Source organism: Pristiophorus japonicus, unplaced genomic scaffold (genome assembly GCF_044704955.1).
Source record: "Pristiophorus japonicus isolate sPriJap1 unplaced genomic scaffold, sPriJap1.hap1 HAP1_SCAFFOLD_296, whole genome shotgun sequence".
NCBI classification, from domain to species: Eukaryota; Metazoa; Chordata; class Chondrichthyes; family Pristiophoridae; genus Pristiophorus; species Pristiophorus japonicus.
The window spans coordinates 716,276-737,858 of NW_027252735.1; the positions used below are offsets into that span (position 1 = coordinate 716,276).

At 47.6% G+C, this 21,583-nt stretch overlaps 1 protein-coding gene and 1 non-coding gene across 2 annotated transcripts in view; one reads left to right on the forward strand and one right to left on the reverse strand.

Annotated features, from left to right (window-relative positions):
- The window catches only part of LOC139248812 (probable G-protein coupled receptor 139), a gene marked incomplete at its 5' end in the record, with an annotated part of 78,119 nt that extends 69,601 nt beyond the window's left edge, over window positions 1-8,518 (forward strand). The window contains one exon of the mRNA XM_070872191.1: window positions 7,569-8,518. Coding sequence (XP_070728292.1) covers window positions 7,569-8,467 — 899 coding nt within the window. The remainder of the gene's footprint in view (window positions 1-7,568) is intronic.
- An 11,952-nt stretch (window positions 8,519-20,470) lies between these two features.
- trnan-guu (transfer RNA asparagine (anticodon GUU)) lies at window positions 20,471-20,544 on the reverse strand. Its single transcript has one exon. It is a non-coding gene; the product is annotated as a tRNA-Asn (tRNA).
- Window positions 20,545-21,583: the final 1,039 nt, after the last annotated feature.

Genomic DNA, 21,583 nt, shown 5'->3' on the forward strand with positions numbered 1-21,583 from the left:
TCTCCAAATGATTAATGCAGGCCTCGGGATTACTCAGCCAGTAACATAACCACTATGCAAGCTTTCCCTTAGCCCTCGGCTTGCGTTCCCTTCCGAGGGGCTGGATGGTCTTCTCCTGTCCCTATGGTACTATACTGCTCAATATGGGGCACGATGACAAGTGAAAGGCCTGAGAATGATTCCACAATAAAAAGTGTTTGTGCTAGAGGAGCACTTCTGGGATTGTATGCCAAGCTGAGCCCCTGCAGCTTCGCCAAGAGCTGCCTTCCTGCAATAACAGACAGGGAGGAGTGATTGGGGCAGGCATGGCTAGCTCAGGTAGTAGAGCAGGAGTCTCTGAATCTCAGCATTGTGGGTTCCAGCAGTTTATCTTTCACTTCTCACACTGGGGGACAGATGGTTCCAGGAGCAATCTCTTGGCTTCAGTCCATGGAACCCAGTTATAAAAATGGCCACAACGCTGAGCGGCATGAAAGGAACCCGCCAGCACTGTCGAATATCCAGTCCACTCCCATTGTACTCTCTCATTCCTTCCACGTGTGACACGGCACATTAGCTGTTCAATTCAGTTTGATTTGTTGCTGTTATTAACGATGTTATATAGAAAATATAATATTTAGATGTTGCCAACTCATTAGACTATCTGACACCTCCTGAGCGAGCCGTCCCCTGTTTGATTCTCCCTGAACACCTTATTGTCTCTGATGTGCTCTGTCTCTTACCCTCTTATTCTGAGAATTGCCTTTATTCCATTATTCCTTTATTTTTTGCCGTTATAACTAAGTTGTTATTTAGAACAAGTATTGTTTAGAAGCTGCAATGTTTAGAATATAACATGGGTCCATTAGCCTCTCTGATATCATCGGAGCTTCCCTTACCCTCACTGATTCTCCCTGGGCTCTTCTATCTTCTCCGATGCACTCTGTCTCTTACCTTCTCCGATATGCTCTGAAAATCTCTCATCCTCTTTGATGCCTGATCCGTATTCATTACGCTCTCCAGTGCCCCTGAAAGCTCCTTCCCCATGATACGTTGACTTCACCCTCTCCGATGCCCTCAGAATTGCCACTGCTTCTCTCTGCTTGATCCCCCTTAACTGTGGTACCTCCTGAGCCCCTTACCCTCTCTCATACCTTCTTGGTCACACTGCCCTCGCTGAGACCTTCTGAGAGGCCCGGACTCCTTGCCACCCCCGGGAATCCCTTGGATTCTGTTACAGCCTCTGCGAACCCCATGCACTTATAATCCCCGCAAAAAATCCCTTAGCCACCCTGATACTCTCTCTGAGGCCATTATCCCCTCTGATACCCAAGTAATATGGAATTACACATGTGTAACTACCTTCCAACGTTAACGGTGAGATCAAATCTTTGTTCAGTCCCACTCCTCCCAGGGCTGCGCTCATCTTTCAAGAATCGAGTTGGGATGGAAACATTTTTACTGGCCATGAAACACATGGATGTGAGAACGGCGTCAGACATTTATTAGACTTACACTTGTCGGAGGCCTTCGCTCGACAACCTCCTGCAGCCACCCATCCAAAAATCACAGCGCCCTCTACAGGGCATCTGGGACCTGTGTGAACAGGGAAGCAACTGTCTCTCCTCAACCAATCAGACTGAAGCATCGTTAATGAGCAGCGCAGAGTCTGACCAGGAAGTCTCAGTTGGAAATTAAATTCAGACCGAAACCACGCACTGAAAGAAAAATAAGGAGAGGGAAAGAAACATTGGATTAAGAGAGAAATATTTATTAAAAAACTCCACCAATAACTAAAAACTGAAGGAATGAGACTCCACAATTGGAAAAGTTAATTTTCAGTGCCGGATAGTTTGTTTGGCGGTAATTAACATTTACCCGGCCGTTACAAGGGTACTTACACTGGAACGGGCATGTGTAAAGCATTTTCGGTGAGTTTCTTATCTACAATGTCATTACAGCAACTTGACGCCATTTACTCCCTTTAAATGCTGAGTCAGATGGTGAAATGGTTTTACGAGGAAGCTTTGTGAGGAGTTGGGTATCTTACACAGCAACTTCCAGATTTCCACATTGAACAGCAGGGTCCCTGAAAGTTGCTGTCCAATTTGCTCACAAACGAAGGTGGGCACTGGAAGCCTAACCATTAATTAGAACAAAATTCGATTCATGACATCAGTAAATGGAATGTTCGGACTCTATATCCTGGCAATATTGATCAACAAACTATAAGTAAAAAGTTTGACACTGAAACACATAAGGAGAAATCAGGGCAGGTGACCAAAAGCTTGGTCAGAGGTTTTTTTTAAGGAGTGTCCTGAAGAGGAAAGAGAGGTAGAGATGCGGAGAGATTTAGGCAGGGAATTCCAGAGCTTATGACATAGGCAATAGAAGGCAAGGCCAGCAACCTTTGAGCGATTATAATCAGCGATGGTCAAGAGGACAGAATTAGAGGAGTGCAGATGTCTCCTGGGGGATTGTGGGGCTGGAGAAGTTTACAGAGATAGTTGGCGAAGCCATGGAGGGATTTGAAAATAGGAATGAGAATTTTGAAATTAAGGCGCTGCTTAAGCGAGAGCCAATGTAGGTCAGCGAGCACAGGGGGTGATGGGTGAGTGGGACTTGGTGCGAGATAGGACACGGGGAGCTGAGATTTGGATCACCTAGTTTATGTAGAATGTGGGATGCCAGCGAGGAGTACGTTGGAACAGTCAAGTCTAGAGGTAACAAAGGCATGGGTGAGGGCTTCGGCTGTGGATGAGCTGAGGCAAGGGCGGAGTGAGCGATGTTACAGAGGTAGTAATAAGCGGTCTTAGTTATGCTGTCAATAGGTGGTCGAATGATCAACTCTGGGTCAAGTATGACACCAAGTTTGCGAACATTTTGTTCAGCCTCAGATAGAAGTGAGGGAGTGGGATGGAGTCAGTGAGAGGGAATAGAGTTTGTGGCAAGTCCTAAAACATTGGCTTCGGTCTTCCCAATATTCAATTGGAGAACATTTGTGCCGATCCAGAATGGGATGTGGGACAAGGAGTCTGACCAATTCGAGACCATGGAGAGGTGAAGCTGGGTGTCATCAGCGGACATGTGGAAACTGAGACTGAGTTTTTGGATGATGTTGCCAAGGGGCAACATGTAGATACGAAATAGGAGGGGGCCAAGGAGAGATCCTTGGGGAACGATGCAGGGGTGGGAAGAGAAGCCGATGCAGCTGATTCTTTGGCTACGATTAGATAAGAATGGAACCAGGCGCACGCAGTCCCACCCAGCTGGACTATGATGGAGAGACGTTGGAGAAGGATAGAGTAGGCAACCGTAGCAAAGGGCTGCAGACAGGTCAAGAGGGACCAGGAGGGATTGTTCTCCTTTGGCACAGTCACAAAGGATGCCATTTGTAACTTTGATGAGAGAAGTTTCAGTCCTGTGGCAGGCGCGGAAACCGGATTCGCGGGATTCAAACATGGAATTGTGGGAAAGATGGGCACGGATTCGGGAGGCGACAACGCATTGAAGAGGTTTCGAGAGAAGAGGGATGTTGGAGATGGGACAGTAGTTAACATGGACGGAGGGGTCGAGGGTTGATTTTTGAGCAGAGGGGTGATGACGGCTGATCAGAGGGACAGGGGGAACGTACATGAGGAGAGACAACCGTTAACAATATTAGCTAACATGGGAGCCTGAAAAGGAAGTTGGGTGGTCAACAGTTTGTTGGGAGTAGGGTAAAGGGAGAAGGAAATGGGTCTCATGGACAGGATGTGCTCAGAGAGGTCATGGGGGGAGATGGGAGATAAAGTGGAGAAGGTGTGAGCTCAGGGCTAGGGCAGTTGGAACTTTAGAATAAGTTTGTCCCGGTGGGCGAGGGGAAGGAAGGGAAGAGGCAGAGGTGGCTGAACGGATGGTCACGATCTGAGAGACAAAGAAGTCCATGAGCTTCTCACAATTAGTGTCGGAGGGTGGAGACATGAGAGAGGGGTTTAAAAAGATGGTTAACTGTGGAGAATACAAGCCACATTTTATATTGACATTCCAGAATGATTGTGGAATAGTGAGCAATGTTTGCAGACGGGAGCAGGACCCAATAATGCTTTATGTGATCCAGCCAGATCTGGCGGTGAATGACTAAACCAGTTATCCTTTAGATTCAAATAATGTTGGTGAGCTGCAGGTGCAAATATCCACATGGGAATATGATGCATGCGGGCTTAGACTGCTTCAGTATCTGAGGAGATGCTCATGGACATAAGAACATAAGAACATAAGAACATAAGAAATAGGAACAGGAGTAGGCCATACGGCCCCTCGAGCCTGCTCTGCCATTCAATAAGATCATGGCTGATCTGATCATGGACTCAGCTCCACTTCCCTGCCCGCTTCCCATAACCCCTTATCCCCTTATCGATTAAAAAACCGTCGATTTCTGTCTTAAATTTATTCAATGACCCAGCTTCCACAGCTCTCAGAGGCAGCGAATTCCACAGATTTACAACCCTCTGAGAGAAGAAATTTCTCCTCATCTCTGTTTTAATTGGGTGGCCCCTTATTGGGTGCCCTCTCGTTCTAGTCTCCCCCATCAGTGGAAACATCCTCTCTGCATCCACCCTGTCAATCCCCCTCATAATCTTATACGTTTCGATAAGATCACCTCTCATTCTTCTGAATTCCAATCAGTAGAGGCCTCTAGAAGCGCCCATGGTGTTTCTTTCCTTCAATATTCAATATCTGACTTTGCAATCCCAGGTACACGTGAAGCGATACCCTTACCCAACAAACTTATAACGAGCTCAGGATAGAAAATGATTTTGAGTCACCTTCGTTACCCGGTAAGGGAGGAGAACAGGAAGGAAATGGAGTTAGAGAGGCAGAGGGCATTAAAGATGAAGACTGACATGGAGAAATCTACCAGACAAGGAACTCGGGATTGTGTGAAAGGGGTCTGGGCAATGAGAGTGACAGTACGAGGGGGAGTGACTGAAACAATGTGACCGAGATTTTGCTAAAGGCCATAGTCGGGCGATAGAAGGAACAACAGGGCTGGATTGGGATCTGCAGTACACGTGATTCAAGTAAAAATGGCACTTTAATCCGCAATATATCCTTTTATTTTACGCCGTGTGCTTCTGGTTACATTTGCCATGGGATATATGAAACTTAACAATCGTGGTTCTGTCATTGTGCATTTCATTGTTCCAAAAGATACTCAGTTGGACAATGTGTAATGTTGCATCAGCTTAATGAGTGTTGTAGATAAACGTCACATGGGACCAAAACCTGTTTGTTCAAGAGTCTGTAAGTAATGTCAGTGGGGATGTGATCTAATTGTCCCACTAGGGGTTTGCTCGAACGATATTAACCTGAAACGTTATCTTCATGAACTGACTATTGGAATCTGAACAGCTCTTTACAGCACAAAAACAAGTCATCTTCAAAAATAAATGTTTTTTTATCGAATTACGGAGATCGAATTGGTGTATTACCCTATCCTGGCAGCAATTGGAGTACCTGGTGGGTCATTATCCGCACCTCTGGTGTCAGTAACAGAACATTTGCTGTTTGTGCTGTGAGGCTGGTAGAAGTAGAATGTTGTTCTTCAAATTTAATTACATTGAGAGCCTTCCATTCTTGTCTGGATGGTAAATGCACGGAGTAACTCATCCTCGCTCTGTGCTGAACTGTCGAGTCCAGACACCAAATGTGTCCTTGGTGCTCCCTGGCCAGGCCAGGGTAAAACACGCAGGGTGCCACTGCTGGGTGTAATCCATTGACTCCTGGTGGAAAGCTCGCCTGTTGTGGAGATCGGGTTAGGAAGGGCAGGGTGGGATTGTCGTGTTTCCCAAAGTCAGACAACCTGCAGTCCCGGAGAGTGGATTGTGGTTGTCTGTCCCAGCGTGTGTCTCAGGGAGAGAGGATTGAGTCTGTGTATCCAGCATGTGTCTCACGGAGAGAGGATTGAGTCTGTGTATCCAGCGTGTGTCTCAGGGAGAGAGGATTGAGTCTGTGTGTCTAGCATGTGTCTCAGGGAGAGAGGATTGAGTCTGTGTATCCAGCATGTGTCTCAGGGAGAGAGGATTGAGTCTGTGTATCCAGCATGTGTCTCAGGGAGAGAGGATTGAGTCTGTGTATCCAGCATGTGTCTCAGGGAGAGAGGATTTAGTCTGTGTGTCCCAGCATGTGTCTCAGGAAGAGAGGATTGAGTCTGTGTGTCCCAACGTGTGTCTCAGGGAGAGAGAATTGAGTCTGTGTATCCAGCGTGTGTCTCAGGGAGAGAGGATTGAGTCTGTGTATCCAGCATGTGTCTCAGGTAGAGAGGATTGAGTCTGTGTATCCAGCGTGTGTCTCAGGGAGAGAGGATTGAGTCTGTGTATCCAGCATGTGTCTCAGGGAGAGAGGATTGAGTCTGTGTGTCCCAGCATGTGTCTCAGGGAGAGAGGATTGAGTCTGTGTATCCAGCGTGTGTCTCAGGGAGAGAGGATTGAGTCTGTGTATCCAGCATGTGTCTCAGGTAGAGAGGATTGAGTCTGTGTATCTAGCGTGTGTCTCAGGGAGAGAGGATTGAGTCTGTGTATCCAGCATGTGTCTCAGGGAGAGAGGATTGAGTCTGTGTGTCCCAGCAGGAGCCAGTGCCTTCAGGAGCACAGGCGACACACAGAAGGCGCATCAGATGAGCAAAACATGGAGCAGAAACTGTCTTCCTGACTTAAAGGTAAATTTGTGGGTACCTCTCAAATGTTCAATTCTGATCATTATTATGATTTTGGAAAATGGCTTTTGTCGACATGTTTTGTGTTTGATGTTTAAAGTATGTTGAGGACCAGTGGGAAAAAGATGACGGCTTGCTTCAGTCCATGTGTGTTATTGTGGAGACGGGGCTCAGTCTGTGCAATACGGTTCGGGAGGGGTTTATCTGGAGAACATGAGTGAGAACTCACGGTGATCTATTCTTACACAGCGCGGATGTGAGATTTATCTTATTCCCAGGTGCCCACTGCCCCGTGTTTTGCTCGAGCCTTGTGCTGAGATATGAAGCCTGTATCTGGTTATAACTGGAGCATGTGCTGCATTACATTCCTTGACATATTGTGTCATAATGTATTCACATTGCTGCACTGGAAAGCTAATCTTATTAATAACTTATAGATGGCGGGCAACAACTCAACACCAGGCTCGTGTTCCCAATGTATTTGCTGCAATCAAAATCTCTGGCATTGTGTGGGTCAAGTCATTCGCTTTTTTAAGTACATTAGCATTTAAGTCAAATTTCGTGTCACTTAACCTGTACTTCCTGATTTAACTGGTCTTGTAGCCTTTCGCTTTTAAATTTGGCGATGTCCTGCCCCGCAGACCTCGCAGTGTCAGAATCGACAAATAAATGTAATTTCGAGGACCCAAGTGAAGACTCAGCTGTTGGATGAGGGGTCACGGAGCCAACGCTACCAGAAATGAAACCCCGGCATGAGCCCCTTCGTATGAGGAGACAAGGGGCGAAATAACGAAATAAAGACACTCACAGCCCGTGTACATCGGTTAAACTGATCGGTGGTTTCTCAGCCTGGTTAGTGATTTCACTGTTTCTTTATCTCTCCTTCTCGCAGTGAACCTGATGGCGATTGTGATCCTGTCCCGGGGAAAGTGCAGTCTCTCCAAATGCATCACTCGCTACCTGGTGGCCATGGCGACGGCGGATCTGACGGTGATTGTCTTTAATGTGATATTACTTCAGATGTCTGTGCTGTATTGGTGGAACACTTTCCTGTACTACACTCCTGTGTGCAGATTCATTCACTTCCTGGCTCCGACTGCCACAGACAGTTCTGTTTGGTTAACGGTCGCTTTTACCTTTGATCGGTTTGTAGCCATTTGTTGTCAGAAGCTGAAAATCAAATATTGCACCGAGAGAACCGCAGCTGTGGTTATAGTGACTTTGAGTGCACTGTTCTGTTTAAAGAATGTCCCTTGGCCCTTCGTGTATGCTCCTTATTTTACAGTTAACATACCGCGGGGTTGCCGTGTATCAGTACAGTTTTATGCTGCACCCACATGGAGAGCTTTCTCTTGGTTTGAACAGCTGTTAACCCCAGTGCTTCCCTTCTGTGTGATTTTATTGTTGAATGCTCTCACCGTCAGACGCATTTTAGTGGCCAGTCGGGCCCGAAGGAACCTCCGGGAAGGCAGCGATGGTGGGAATGACCAGGACCCTGAGATGAGGAACCGCAGAAAGTCCATCGTTTTACTATTGGCAATATCCGGCAGTTTCATCCTGCTCTGGCTGACAACGGTTGTATATTTCTTCTATTATCGCATTCTAGGCATCTTTAATTACAGAACGTTTTATAACCCTTTGGCAACCTTTGAACACGCGGGAACTATGCTTCAGCTCCTGAGTTCCTGCACGAACACGGCCATTTACACCGTGACCCAGAGTAAGTTCAGGGAGGAGATGATCAATGCACTCAAATATCCCTTTACACTAATTGGTAAATTAGTAAAATAAAGCAAACGGTTGCTGTGAAACCGGACCTGACTCCCCGATTATCACAACTCATCTCCAGATGAGAATTACCATCTATATATACAAAAGGACCTCGGCAACGGGGCCAACAATATATCTTTTACATTACTGTCTTGTCTTAAATTATAGCAACAGTTAATTTAAAAATAGTCGAGCATAATAATACCAGCAACCGATTAGCATTATTAATACATATTCCTGTATTCCTAGCATGTTTACAAACCGGCCTTGGAGAAACCGGGCCTCAATGCAATGAACCCGCAGCAAGGGCTGCCAATTCATGACGGGATATTTGTTTGCACCACAAAATGATTCTTTCCAGTGAGAAAGCAGATTGCTTGTTTCCGTGAACATTTCACCTTTCATCCTCGCTCTCCCTCTTTACCAATTCGCTGAATCACTGGGATGTTTTTCCATATTCAAATCAGCTCGATTCAACATTCTATCTGAGCGCTAGGTTTAAGGTTCAATTAAAGTTCAATTGAAAAAGGCATTTGAGATTTTGTTTCACACAGTGGAGATGAAATAGTTCCTCCATACTGCTGAGAAACTTGCTCAATTTCAAATTATTTAAAATGTTACTGTTAAAACTCAGTTATGCTGAAATAAAATACAAAAGTTGCTTTTGTGTGTTCCTTGTTAAACTGTCCGCCGAGGGAGGAAGATTTACTCGCATTACAATTGCTAGAATAATCAATTTGAGGTATTGGTTGGGGGAAGAATATTGGCTGGGACACCTGGGAGAACTTCCCAGCTCTTGTTGAATAATGTCATATTTCAGGGACAGCTGAGCGGAGGTATAAGGCCTCGGTTTTTCTCATCTCCGTGCTGCCCCTTGGCGATATCCTCCGAAAACACAATACCAGGTTCCACATGTACGCTGACGGCACCCAGCTCTCCCTCACCACCATCTGTTTCGTCTCCCCCACTGACTCAGATTGGTCACACTACTTGTCCCACATCCAGTACAAAATGAGCAGAAATTTCCTGCAACAAAATATTGGGAAGACTGAAGCCATTGTCTTCGGTCTTCATCGCCAACTCTGTTCCCTCGCCACCAACTCCATCCCTCTCCCTGGCAACTGTCGAAGGCTGAACCAGGCCGCTCACAACCTTGGTGTTGTATTTGGCCCCAGATGGGTTTCTGACCACATATCTACTGCTTCACCAGACCGCCGACTTCCATCTCCATAATATCGCTCGACTCCACCCTGTCTCAGCTGGTCTGCTGCCCAAACTCTCATCCATGCCTTTGTTACCTCCAGACTTGACAATTCTAACACTCTCCTGCCCAGCCTCCCATCATCCACCCTCCATCAACTTGAACTGATCCAAAACTCTGCTGCCCGTAGTGTAACTCACACCAAGTCCCGGTCACTCATCACCTCTGTGCTCGCCGACCTACATTGGCTCCCAGTCCGAAAACCAAAAAGCACCTCAGAGAACATAGGCCGCAGTACAGCAATTAAATGTCAGCCGAGATGATGTGAAAATTCCCACATGTGGATATTTGAAACGGCAGCCTTTTGACTCTGTTGTGCAATTTCTAGCACTGAGCCAGAGCTGGCACTTGGTAAGGTGATGGTGGGACTTCAACTTAGTGCTGCGCAGGCCAATTTAGAGCACAGTTCAGCAGCAGGCTGTACTCGAGCCGAATATAAAGATGGTGTATTACCTTCCCTAATGGTAAACCAGTTGGGCTTTTACAGCAATCCAACAGCTTCATGTCACACTAAAGGAGGAGGCACTCTGCTATTTCCCATCTGCATGCTGCCCCTCAGCGACATCATCTGAAAACACAACCTCAGTTTCCACACGTATACGTCAATTGTAAAATGATCCTTCTTGTTTTCCAATCCCGCGTCTGTCCCAACTCTCTAACCACCTCATACTAGATAGCTTCGAGCTCTCTGTGCTTCTCCAATTCAGGTCTCCTGCACATCACCGGTTACAGTTGCCCCATCATTAGCGGTCGTGCCTTCGGCTGCCGAGGCCTGAAAGCTCTGGAATTCCCTCTGGAAACCTCTCCGCCTCTCTACTCCTCCCCCTTCATTTAAGGTACTCCTTCAAATCTACCTCTTTTACCAAGCTTTCCGACTTTATCCTTACATTGCTCGGTGACAAATCTTGTTTGATAATCACTCTCGCAAAGCGCCTTAGGACGTTTTACTACATTAAAGGCGCTGTATAAATGCAAGTTGTTGAGGTAGTAGAGACATTGTACCGGATAAAATAGATAAAAAGGAGGGGATAAAACATTTGTCAGCCTTCAATGTGGAACAATCATCGGCTGGGCTGCATCCCAGGGTTTGCTCAGTGAAGTAAGGGTGGAGGTTCCACAGGCTCTTGTCACCATCTTCCAATGGTCCTGGAACAAAGGAACTAAATTCCAGGTGTCAAAACTATTCACCGTATTTATTAACAACTTCAAGGATGGCACAGCAAGTCATATCTCCAAATGTGTTGTTGGCAAAAAGTTAGGCAACTTTGTTGGCAGTGTTGATGGAAGCATAAAATTGCTCGGGGCCATCGATAGATGAAGTGAATGTGCTAAACTGTGGCAAATGGATCTGAATGTAGGCAAATAGGAGGCCACCCACTTTGGGCCTAAATAAGATAGAAAAGGGCACTTTCTAAATGGTGAAAAGCTGAGAATAGTGGCAGTCCAAAAAGACCTGCGAGTCCATAGATACAGATCATTAGAGAGTCATGGACAGTACAGAAAATAATCAACAAGGCTAATGGGATGCTGGCCTTTATATCTAGAGGCCTAGAGTACAAGGGAACAGAAGTTATACTGCAGCTACACTAAACCGACCTCAGGGCCTTACCGACTCACCGACCTCAGGGTCTGACCGACTCACCGACCTCAGGGCCTTACCGACTCACCGACCTCAGGGTCTGACCGACTCACCGACCTCAGGGTCTGACCGACTCACCGACCTCAGGGTCTGACCGACTCACCGACCTCAGGGTCTGACCGACTCACCGACCTCAGGGTCTGACCGACGCACCGACCTCAGGGCCTTACCGACTCACCGACCTCAGGATCTGACCGACTCACTGACCTCGGGGCCTTACCGACTCACCGACCTCAGGGTCTGACCGACTCAGCGACCTCAGGGTCTGACCGACTCACCGACCTCAGGGCCTTACCGACTCACCGACCTCAGGGTCTGACTGACTCACCGACCTCAGGGTCTGACCGACTCACCGACCTCAGGGTCTGACCGACTCACCGACCTCAGGGCCTTACCGACTCACCGACCTCAGGGTCTGACCGACTCACCGACCTCAGGGCCTTACCGACTCACCGACCTCAGGGCCTTACCGACTCACCGACCTCAGGGTCTGACCGACTCACCGACCTCAGGGTCTGACCGACTCACCGACCTCAGGGTCTGACCGACTCACCGACCTCAGGGCCTTACCGACTCACCGACCTCAGGGTCTGACCGACTCACCGACCTCAGGGCCTTACCGACTCACCGACCTCAGGGTCTGACCGACTCACCGACCTCAGGGTCTGACCGACTCACCGACCTCAGGGCCTTACCGACTCACCGACCTCAGGGTCTGACCGACTCACCGACCTCAGGGCCTTACCGACTCATCGACCTCAGGGTCTGACCGACTCACCGACCTCAGGGTCTGACCGACTCACCGACCTCAGGGTCTGACCGACTCACCGACCTCAGGTCATAACCGACTCACTGACCTCAGGGCCTTACCGACTCACCGACCTCAGGGTCTGACCGACTCACCGACCTCAGGTCATAACCGACTCACTGACGTCGGGGTCTGACCGACTCACCGACCTCAGGGCCTTTCCGACTCACTGACCTCAGGGCCTTACCGACTCACCGACCTCAGGGTCTGACCGACTCACCGACCTCAGGGTCTGACCGACTCACCGACCTCAGGGTCTGACCGACTCACCGACCTCAGGGTCTGACCGACTCACCGACCTCAGGGCCTTACCGACTCACCGACCTCAGGATCTGACCGACTCACCGACCTCAGGGCCTTTGCGACTCACTGACCTCAGGGTCTGACCGACTCACCGACCTCAGGGCCTTACCGACTCACCGACCTCAGGGCCTTACCGACTCACCGACCTCAGGGCCTTACCGACTCACCGACCTCAGGGTCTGACCGACTCACCGACCTCAGGGTCTGACCGACTCACCGACCTCAGGGTCTGACCGACTCACCGACCTCAGGGCCTGACCGACTCACCGACCTCAGGGTCTGATCGACTCACCGACCTCAGGGTCTGACCGACTCACCGACCTCAGGGTCTGACCGACTCACCGACCTCAGGGTCTGACCGACTCACCGACCTCAGGGTCTGACCGACTCACCGACCTCAGGGTCTGACCGACTCACCGACCTCAGGGTCTGACCAACTCACCGACCTCAGGGTCTGACCGACCCAACGACCTCAGGGCCTTACCGACTCACCGACCTCAGGGTCTGACCGACTCACCGACCTCAGTGTCCGATATACCGTTTTACTGCTGCATCTTTATAGTTCATGACATTATTGTCATTTTCAGTTCACTTGATTCACACCGAAACAGATAGTAACTGTTGTGTATGCATGCCTGTTTACTGTGTGACGTCTGTAACACTGTTATGCAACACTGAATGTACTCTTACACTGTCCACACCTTACCTACACCAGAGGATGCTGCTGCTTGAGACCGAAAGGTTACCTGCAACCCAGTATATAAAGGAGCTCACAGCTTGGTGTCCTCACTCGAGGAGCTTCAAATAAAGGACTACAGGTCTACACAGTTTAAGTATCATACCCTGCCTCGTGGAGTCATTACTAAAGGTGCCGACATTCACTACAGTAAACGCCACTTGAGATCTGATTCACTGAATCCACCCCTTGTACCACCGCAACACAGGTTCGATTCTTGGTCAGGGAGATAATATTTACAACACAGTTTTCAAACTAATAGCCCTATATAAATGTCAACATGCAGCTCATGTGAAAAAATGAATTCATTTAATCACGTTCAATTAACCGATAACTTTCTTTTACAGAATTAAAGAAATGATAATATGCTTACTGAGGGATAGTGGTACATAAGAACATAAGAACATAAAAATTAGGAACAGGAGTCGGCCATCTAGCCCCTCGAGCCTGCTCCGCCATTCAACAAGATCATGGCTGGTCTGGCCGTGGACTCAGCTCCACTTATCCGCCTGCTCCTCATAAACCTTAATTCCCTTATTGGTTAAAAATCTATCTATCTGTGACTTGAATACATTCAATGCGCTAGTCTCAACTTCTTCCTTGGGCAGAGAATTCCACAGATTCACAACCCTCTGGGAGAAGGAATTCTTTCTCAACTTGGTTTTAAATTGGCTCCCCCGTATTTTGAGGCTGTGCCCCCTAGTTCTAGTCTCCCCGTCCAGTGGAAACAATCTCTCTGCCTCTATCTTGTCTATCCCTTTCATTATTTTAAATGTTTCGACAAGATCACCCCTCATCCTTCTGAACTCCGAGTAAAGACCCAGTCTACTCAATCTATCATCATAAGGTAACCCCCTCATCTCCGGAATCAGCCGAGTGAATTGTCTCTGTACCCCCTCCAAAGCTAGTATATCCTTCCTTAAGTAAGGTGACCAAAACTGCATGCAGTACTCCAGGTGTGGCCTCACCAATACCCTATACAGTTGCAGCAGGACCTCCCTGCTTTTGTACTCCATGCCTCTCGCAATGAAGGTCAACATTCCATTCGCCTTCCTGATTACCTGTTGCACCTGCAAACTAACTTTTTGGGATTCATGCACAAGGACCCCCAGGTCCCTCTGCACCGCAGCATGTTGCAATTTCTCCCCATTCAAATAATATTCCCTTTTTACTGTTTTTTTCCCAAGGTGGATAACCTCACATTTTCCGACATTGTATTCCATCTGCCAAACCTTAGCCCATTCGCTTAACCTATCTAAATCTCTTTGCAGCCTCTCTGTGTCCTCTGCACAACCCACTTTCCCACTAATCTTTGTGTCATCTGCAAATTTTGTTGCACTACACTCTGTCCCCTCTTCCAGGTTATCTATGTATATTGTAAACAGTTGTGGTCCCAGCACCGATCCCTGTGGCACGGATTTCCAACCCGAAAAGGGCCCATTTATCCCGACTCTCTGCTTTCTGTTAGCCAGCCAATTCTCTATCCATGCTAATACATTTCCACTGACTCCGCGTACCTTTATCTTCTGCAGTTACCTTTTGTGTGGTACCTTATCGAATGCCTTTTGAAAATCTAAATACACCACATCCATCGGTACACCTCTATCCAACATGCTCGTTATATCCTCAAAGAATTCCAGTAAATTAGTTAAACATGATTTCCCCTTCATGAATCCATGCTGCGTCTGCTTGATTGCACTATTCCTATCTTGATGTCCCGCTATTTCTTCCTTCATGATAGTTTCAAGCATTTTCCCTACTACAGATGTTAAACTAACCAGCCTATAGTTACCTGCCTTTTGTCTGCCCCCTTTTTTAAACAGAGGCGTTACATTAGCTGCTTTCCAATCCGCTGGTACCTCCCCAGAGTCCAGAGAATTTTGCTAGATTATAACGAATGCATCTGCTATAACTTCCGCCATCTCTTTTAATACCCTGGCATTTCATCAGGACCAGGGGACTTGTCTTCCTTGAGTCCCATTAGCCTGTCCAGCACTACCCCCTAGTGATAGTGATTGTTTCAAAGTCCCCTCTTCCCACCTTCCTGTGACCAGCAATTTCTGGCATGGTTTCTGTGTCTTCCATTGTGAAGACCGAAGCAAAATAATTGTTTAAGGTCTCAGCCATTTCCACATTTCCCATTATTAAATCCCCCTTCTCATCTTCTAAAGGACCAACATTTCCTTTAGTCACTCTTTTCCGTTTTATATATCGGTAAAAGCTTTAACTATCCGTTTTTATGCTTTGCACAAGTTTACCTTCATAATCTATCTTTCCTTTCTTTATTGCTTTCTTAGTCATTCTTTGCTGTCGTTTAAAATTTTCCCAATCTTCTATTTTCCCACTAACCTTGGCCACCTTATACACATTGGTTTTTAATTTGATACTCTCCTTTATTTCCTTGGTTATCCACGGCTGGTTATCCCTTCTCTGACCGCCCTTCTTTTTCACTGGAATATATTTTTGTTGAGCACTATGAAAGAGCTCCTTAAAAGTCCTCCACTGTTCCTCAATTGTGCAACCGTTTAGTCTGTGTTTCCAGTCTACTTTAGCCAACTCTGCCCTCATCCCACTGTAGTCCCCTTTGTTTAAGCATAGTACGCTCGTTTGAGACACTACTTCCTCACCCTCAATCTGTATTACAAATTCAACCATACTGTGATCACTTAATCCGAGAGGATCTTTTACTAGCTTCAATCATTAATTTTCTCTTTACATGTGATGAACTTTTATCCCTATCTCGTTTACACACTGTATTTTAGGAGAATGGTTTAAAATTTTAAGTGCTTATTGTCATGTATTCAACCAACATTGTAACCCATATATAATCGGACCTCAGTTGTGCACTGTGAGAACAATGACCACTAGGTGGTGAACTTGTGGGAGACACTTCTAATCTGGACCTTCAGGTAGAAAAGGGGAAGCTCCACACACTTTCATCACTTGAGTGCTAAGGAATAAAGGACAGGCCACAGACTGACCTTCTCTCAAGCATGGGCCTCGTGTGCATTTATACTGTATAGTAAGGATGTATCAATGGTGACGAGAAACTGGGATTTAAACCACGTGAGCATGGCCGCTAGCAGAATAGACGAGAGATACTGTGTAAAGGAATGGTAGGGACAGAGAATCAACATTGTTGAAGCAGCACACAGTTCTCCAGGCAGACAAGGGCAATTGGGCATGCCCCAACATGTAGTCGAACCCAGAGGGGGAGTTCGATAGAGATAATGGCAAGCAGAATGGCGATTCACACCATTGCAAGGGACAATGTGGCCAGTAATGGGGCCATCAACACCTGTTAATGACACACTCAAGGACAGTCACAGGGGTAGTCAGGGACGATTGACTAGCAAGGGACCTTTTGTTTCCAACAACAGCTCATGTTGGAGGCATGGAGGCACAAACTCAGCCGGAGTTTGCAGAGATGAACAAAATACCTACAGAAATTGCAGAAATGAACGCTGGGGGAAATCGCTGGAAGCTGAAGTTCAGTGAGTTCATGTGGAGCACGTATACAGTTCATACACCAGGACGCCACCGATAATGATGAAAGTGCTCCTCAGTGGCATCCCAGTATCAATGGAGCTCGACACGGGGGCTAGCCCGTCCCTGATGGGTATCAAATAGTTTGAAAAGTTGTGGGCGTCCAAGGCCAGTAGGGCCAAAATGATCACCGATTGACGCACAGCTACGGACATACACCAAGGAGATCATTCCGGTGCTTGGCAGCGCCACGGTAATCGTGACCCACAAAGATTCGGAGAACAGGTTGCCACTCTGGGTTGTCCCGGGGGATGGTCCCGCACTACTGGGGAGGAGTTGGCCTGCTGTCATGAACTGGAAATGGGGCAATGTTAATGCTATTTCCTCTGTGAGCATGAAACTCGCACAAATTTGACTCATTATTTCAACCCGGCATTGGCACTTTCATGGGGGCCAAGGTAGTGATTCACATAAACCCGGAAGCCAGGCCAGGACACCACAAGGCCAGAGCGGTGCCGTACGTGATGCGGGAAAATATAGAAGGTGAATTGAACCGCCTGCTGAGGGAAGGTATCATTTTGCCTGTCGAATTCAGTGACTGGGCGAGCCCGATTGTACCGGTGTTCAAGGCGGATGGGTCGGTCAGGATATATGGTGATTACAAGGCCACCATCAATCGGGTGTCACTCCAAGACCAGTACCCGCTACCGAGAGCGGAGGACCTCTTTGCGATGCTATCCGGTGGCAAACTTTTTTCAAAATTGGACCTGACCTCAGCTTACATGACCCAGGAGCTGGCGAGAGAGTTGAAGAAGCTGACCAACATCACGACACACAAGGGGTTGTTTGAGTACAACAGATGTCCATTCGGGATTCGCTCGGCCGCCGCGATCTTTCAACGAAATATGGAACGCCTCCTCAAGTCGATTCCAGGGGCAGTGGTTTTTTAGGACGACATCTTCATCACGGGTTATGATACTGAAGAACACCTCCACAACCTGGAGGAGGTGCTCGCAGACTGGACCGGGTAGGGCTGCGACTGAAAAAGGCGAAGTGCATCTTCCTAGCTCTAGAGGTAGAATTCCTGGGGATGAGGGGAGGAGTAGACGGGATGAGCCCTACTGCGTCCAAGACGGAAGCGATCCAGAGAGCACCCAGACCCCGTAACACGACGGAGCTGCATTTGTTCCTGGGGCTCCCGAAATATTTGGTAACTTTTATCCCAAATTGAGCACGCTGCTTGAGCCGCTACATGTGCTCCTAAGCAAAGGTCGCGAATGGGTCTGGGGGGACAGCCAGGAAAGGGCTTTTAATAGAGCACACAATTTGTGATGTTCCAACAATCTGTTAACGCGATATGACCCATGTAAGAAACTTGTGTTAACGTGCGATGCGTCGTCCTATGGTGTCGGGTGTGTGTTGCAGCATGTCAATGCCAAGGGTCAGTTACAGCCGGTAGCTTATGCCTCCAGAAGTCTGTCCCAGGCAGAAAGGGGCTACGGGATGATAGAAAAGGAGGCGCTCGCATGTGTATATTCGGTAAAGAAAATGCACCAGTACCTGTTTGGCAGGAAATTTGAGCTGGAGACAGATCACAAACCCCTAACGTCCCTTTTGGCCGACAACAAGGCCATAAATGCAGACGCATCGGTCCGCATACAGAGGTGGGCACTCACGTTAGCCACCTATGACTACACAATTCGGCACAGACCGGGCACTGAAAACTGCGCCGATGCACTCAGCAGGCTCCCACTAGCCACCACTGAGGGGACGACCGAGCATGCCGCTGAGATGGTCATGGCTGTTGAAGCTTTCGCAAGCGATGGCTCAACTGTGACAGCCCGTCAGACTAAAGTCTGGACAAATAGAGACCCGCTATTGTCTCTAGTCAAGAAATGTGTCCTGAATGGGGACTGGGCAGCCACGTACAGGGCATGCCCTGAGGAATTTAAACCATTTCACAGGGGCAGGGATGAACTCTCGATTCAGGCCGATTGCCTACTGTGGGGAAACCGCGTAGTCATGCCCCAGATGGGCAGAGAGGTGTTCATCAGAGAACTCCACAATGAGCATCCGGGCATTGTCATGATGAAGGCAATTGCCAGGTTACACGTTTGGTGGCCAGGGATAGATGCAGATCTGGAAGTTTGTGTTCGCAGGTGCAACACGTGTGCCCATCTGGGCAATGCGCCCAGGGAAGCCCCCCTTAGCCCCTGGCCATGGCCCGCCAAGCCTTGGTCACGCATCCATGATGACTACGCAGGTCCTTTCATCGGAAAAATGTTTTTGGTTGTAGTAGACGCCCACTCCAAATGGATCGAGTGTGACATTTTAAATTCAAGCACATCCTCTGCCACGGTAGAAAGTCTACGGGCAATGTTCGCCGCCCACGGTCTACCGGACATCTTGGTCAGCGACAATGGCCCGTGCTTCACAAGCACTGAATTCCAGGACTTCATGGCAGGCAATGGAATTAACCATGTCAGAAAGGCACCGTTCAAGCCAGCCTCAAACGACCAGGCAGAACGAAAAGTGCAGATAATCAAACAGGGGATGCTCAGAATCCAAGGGGGTTCCCTACAAAGCCACTTATCACGCCTCCTGTTGGCCAATAGATCCCGACCACACTCGCTCACAGGGGTTCCACCCGCAGGGCTGCTAATGATAAGGACGCTCAAATCCCATTATCCCTTATACACCTCACCATGAAAGAAATTGTTGAGAGCAGGCGCCAATCACAATATAACTACCATGACAGGAATGCGAGGGCACGATATATTGGTGTAAACGATCCTGTTGTTGTCCACAACTACACTGCAGGGCCTAAATGGCTCACAGGCACTGTGATTGCCAAAGAGGGCAATAGGATTCTGGTAGTTAAACTTACCAATGGACAAATCTGCCGCAAACACGTGGATCAAACAAAAAGGAGGTTCAGCAACCCCATAGAAGAAGCAGAGGAAGAACACGATTTCGAGTTCACTCCATCACAGGTGACCGAACACCGGAACCGAAGGGAGGAGAGCCCAGTCACTGTGGGCAGTCCGGATCGGCCTGAGGCACCGCAAACAGCAGACACACAGGCCAGCGCCCAACAACCAGAGCCTCAACTCAGGCGCTCTACAAGAGAGCGTAAACCACCAGAGAGACTTAACCTGTGATCCCAATAAGACTTTGGGGTCATGTATTCAACCAGCATTGTAACCCATTTTTAAATTCAAAACCTTATAAAATTGACGACATGCAGCCAACGTGCAAAAGTAAGAATTCTTTTAATCACCGTTAATTAGCCGATAACCTTCTTCAGAATGAAATAAATAATTATATAATGACTGAGGAACAGTAGTATCCTCAATCATTCATTTTCTCTTTACATGTGATGAAGTTTTATCCCTATCTCATTTACACGCTGTATGAGAATGGTTTCAAATTGTAAGTGTTTATGACTCAGTTGTAAAACCATTGATTGTGTGTGTGTCTATTCTTGACAGGAGGAGCACTTGAGACCGAAGTTCCAGTTCTATATATGTATCAATAGAATCAATTTCCACCAGTTTCTTTAAACCCAATAACATAATTTATTTCTAATGCGCTGGATGGAGGAACATGATCCATGTAAAAAATTGTTAACGTTTTACTTGAACTGAATGCTCATAAAATATTGGAGTGGGAATTAATTGGATATCAGCACTGCTGGCAACATTTGCGGAATAGATTCGTGCAGCCAAAACGCACAATGAAACCTGGGACTGTGCGGCACCGAATACTCGGCGAAAAACAGTTAAACACTTCCTCCCTGGGTGGGCTCGAACCACCAACCTTTCGGTTAACAACCGAAAACGCTAACCCATTGTGCCACAGAGACTGATGGAAGTAGAAGGTGCAAGACATCCAAAACCAGGGTGTCAGTCAGTTAAAGCTTCAGATTGCTCCGACCGGTATGGAACTTGTCCACTCTCAGTTGTACTTTTCCCAAATAAATGGAGGGACATTCATTGTGGATGCGTGGAAGCAGTCTGGTCCCGCACACTGCAGACACTTCCATGTCACCCCCAACCAGCTCTCCCACAACCGGTGTGATCTACCTTCCAGCCTTCCGGTGCCTTGTCTGTGACAAAGTATTCTGCTTGTCCCGAAGCCGGTATTCGGTTTGAATTCCTTTTCAGCTCCTGACTGCGGATATTCCTGTGATTAAACAGGAACTAAATGCTGACAGGGACAGTTGGATTCACCATTTCTTTGCTTGGTGAAATTTCAAAGATTGAGAGCCACGCACATCAACCCCAAACCTCCCGTGAGATGGAAGCCCAGTTGCTATTTCAAGCTTGAATGCAGGTACAAGCAGAACTTATTCAAAGAAAGTCCAAGTCCCTGAGACGCCTGATTGTTTGCACCGAACTCCTTTGCAAAGAGTTGAGGTTCATGTTTGGTGATCTGGGCACATCTTTCCCCAAACTACAACACTTCAAACATAACTCAATGGCTGTAAAGCGCTTTGGGGCGTCATGAGTTCCTGAAAGGCGCTGCAGATATGCAAGTCCTTCTTTGTAAAAGTTCAATGCAATTTCAAAATATGCGAGAAATATCCGGTCTCCTCTGGGACCCCTCGTAAATTTCCCGAAGGGAAATCACAGCCCGAGACCAACGAGTCAACTGTTTGACAAACGTGAAGATAAGGTGTAACCATGATCAAAGCATTTTTTTGTGTGTCGCTATTCAGAACAGAAGAACTTAAGAACTAGGAGCAGGAGTAGGCCATATGGCCCCTCGAGCCTGCTCCACCATTTAATATGATCATGGCTGATCCGATCATGGACTCAAGTCCACATCCCTGCCCGTTCCCCATAAGCCTTATTCCCTTATCAGTTAAGAAGCTATCTCTGTCTTAAATTTATTAAATGTCG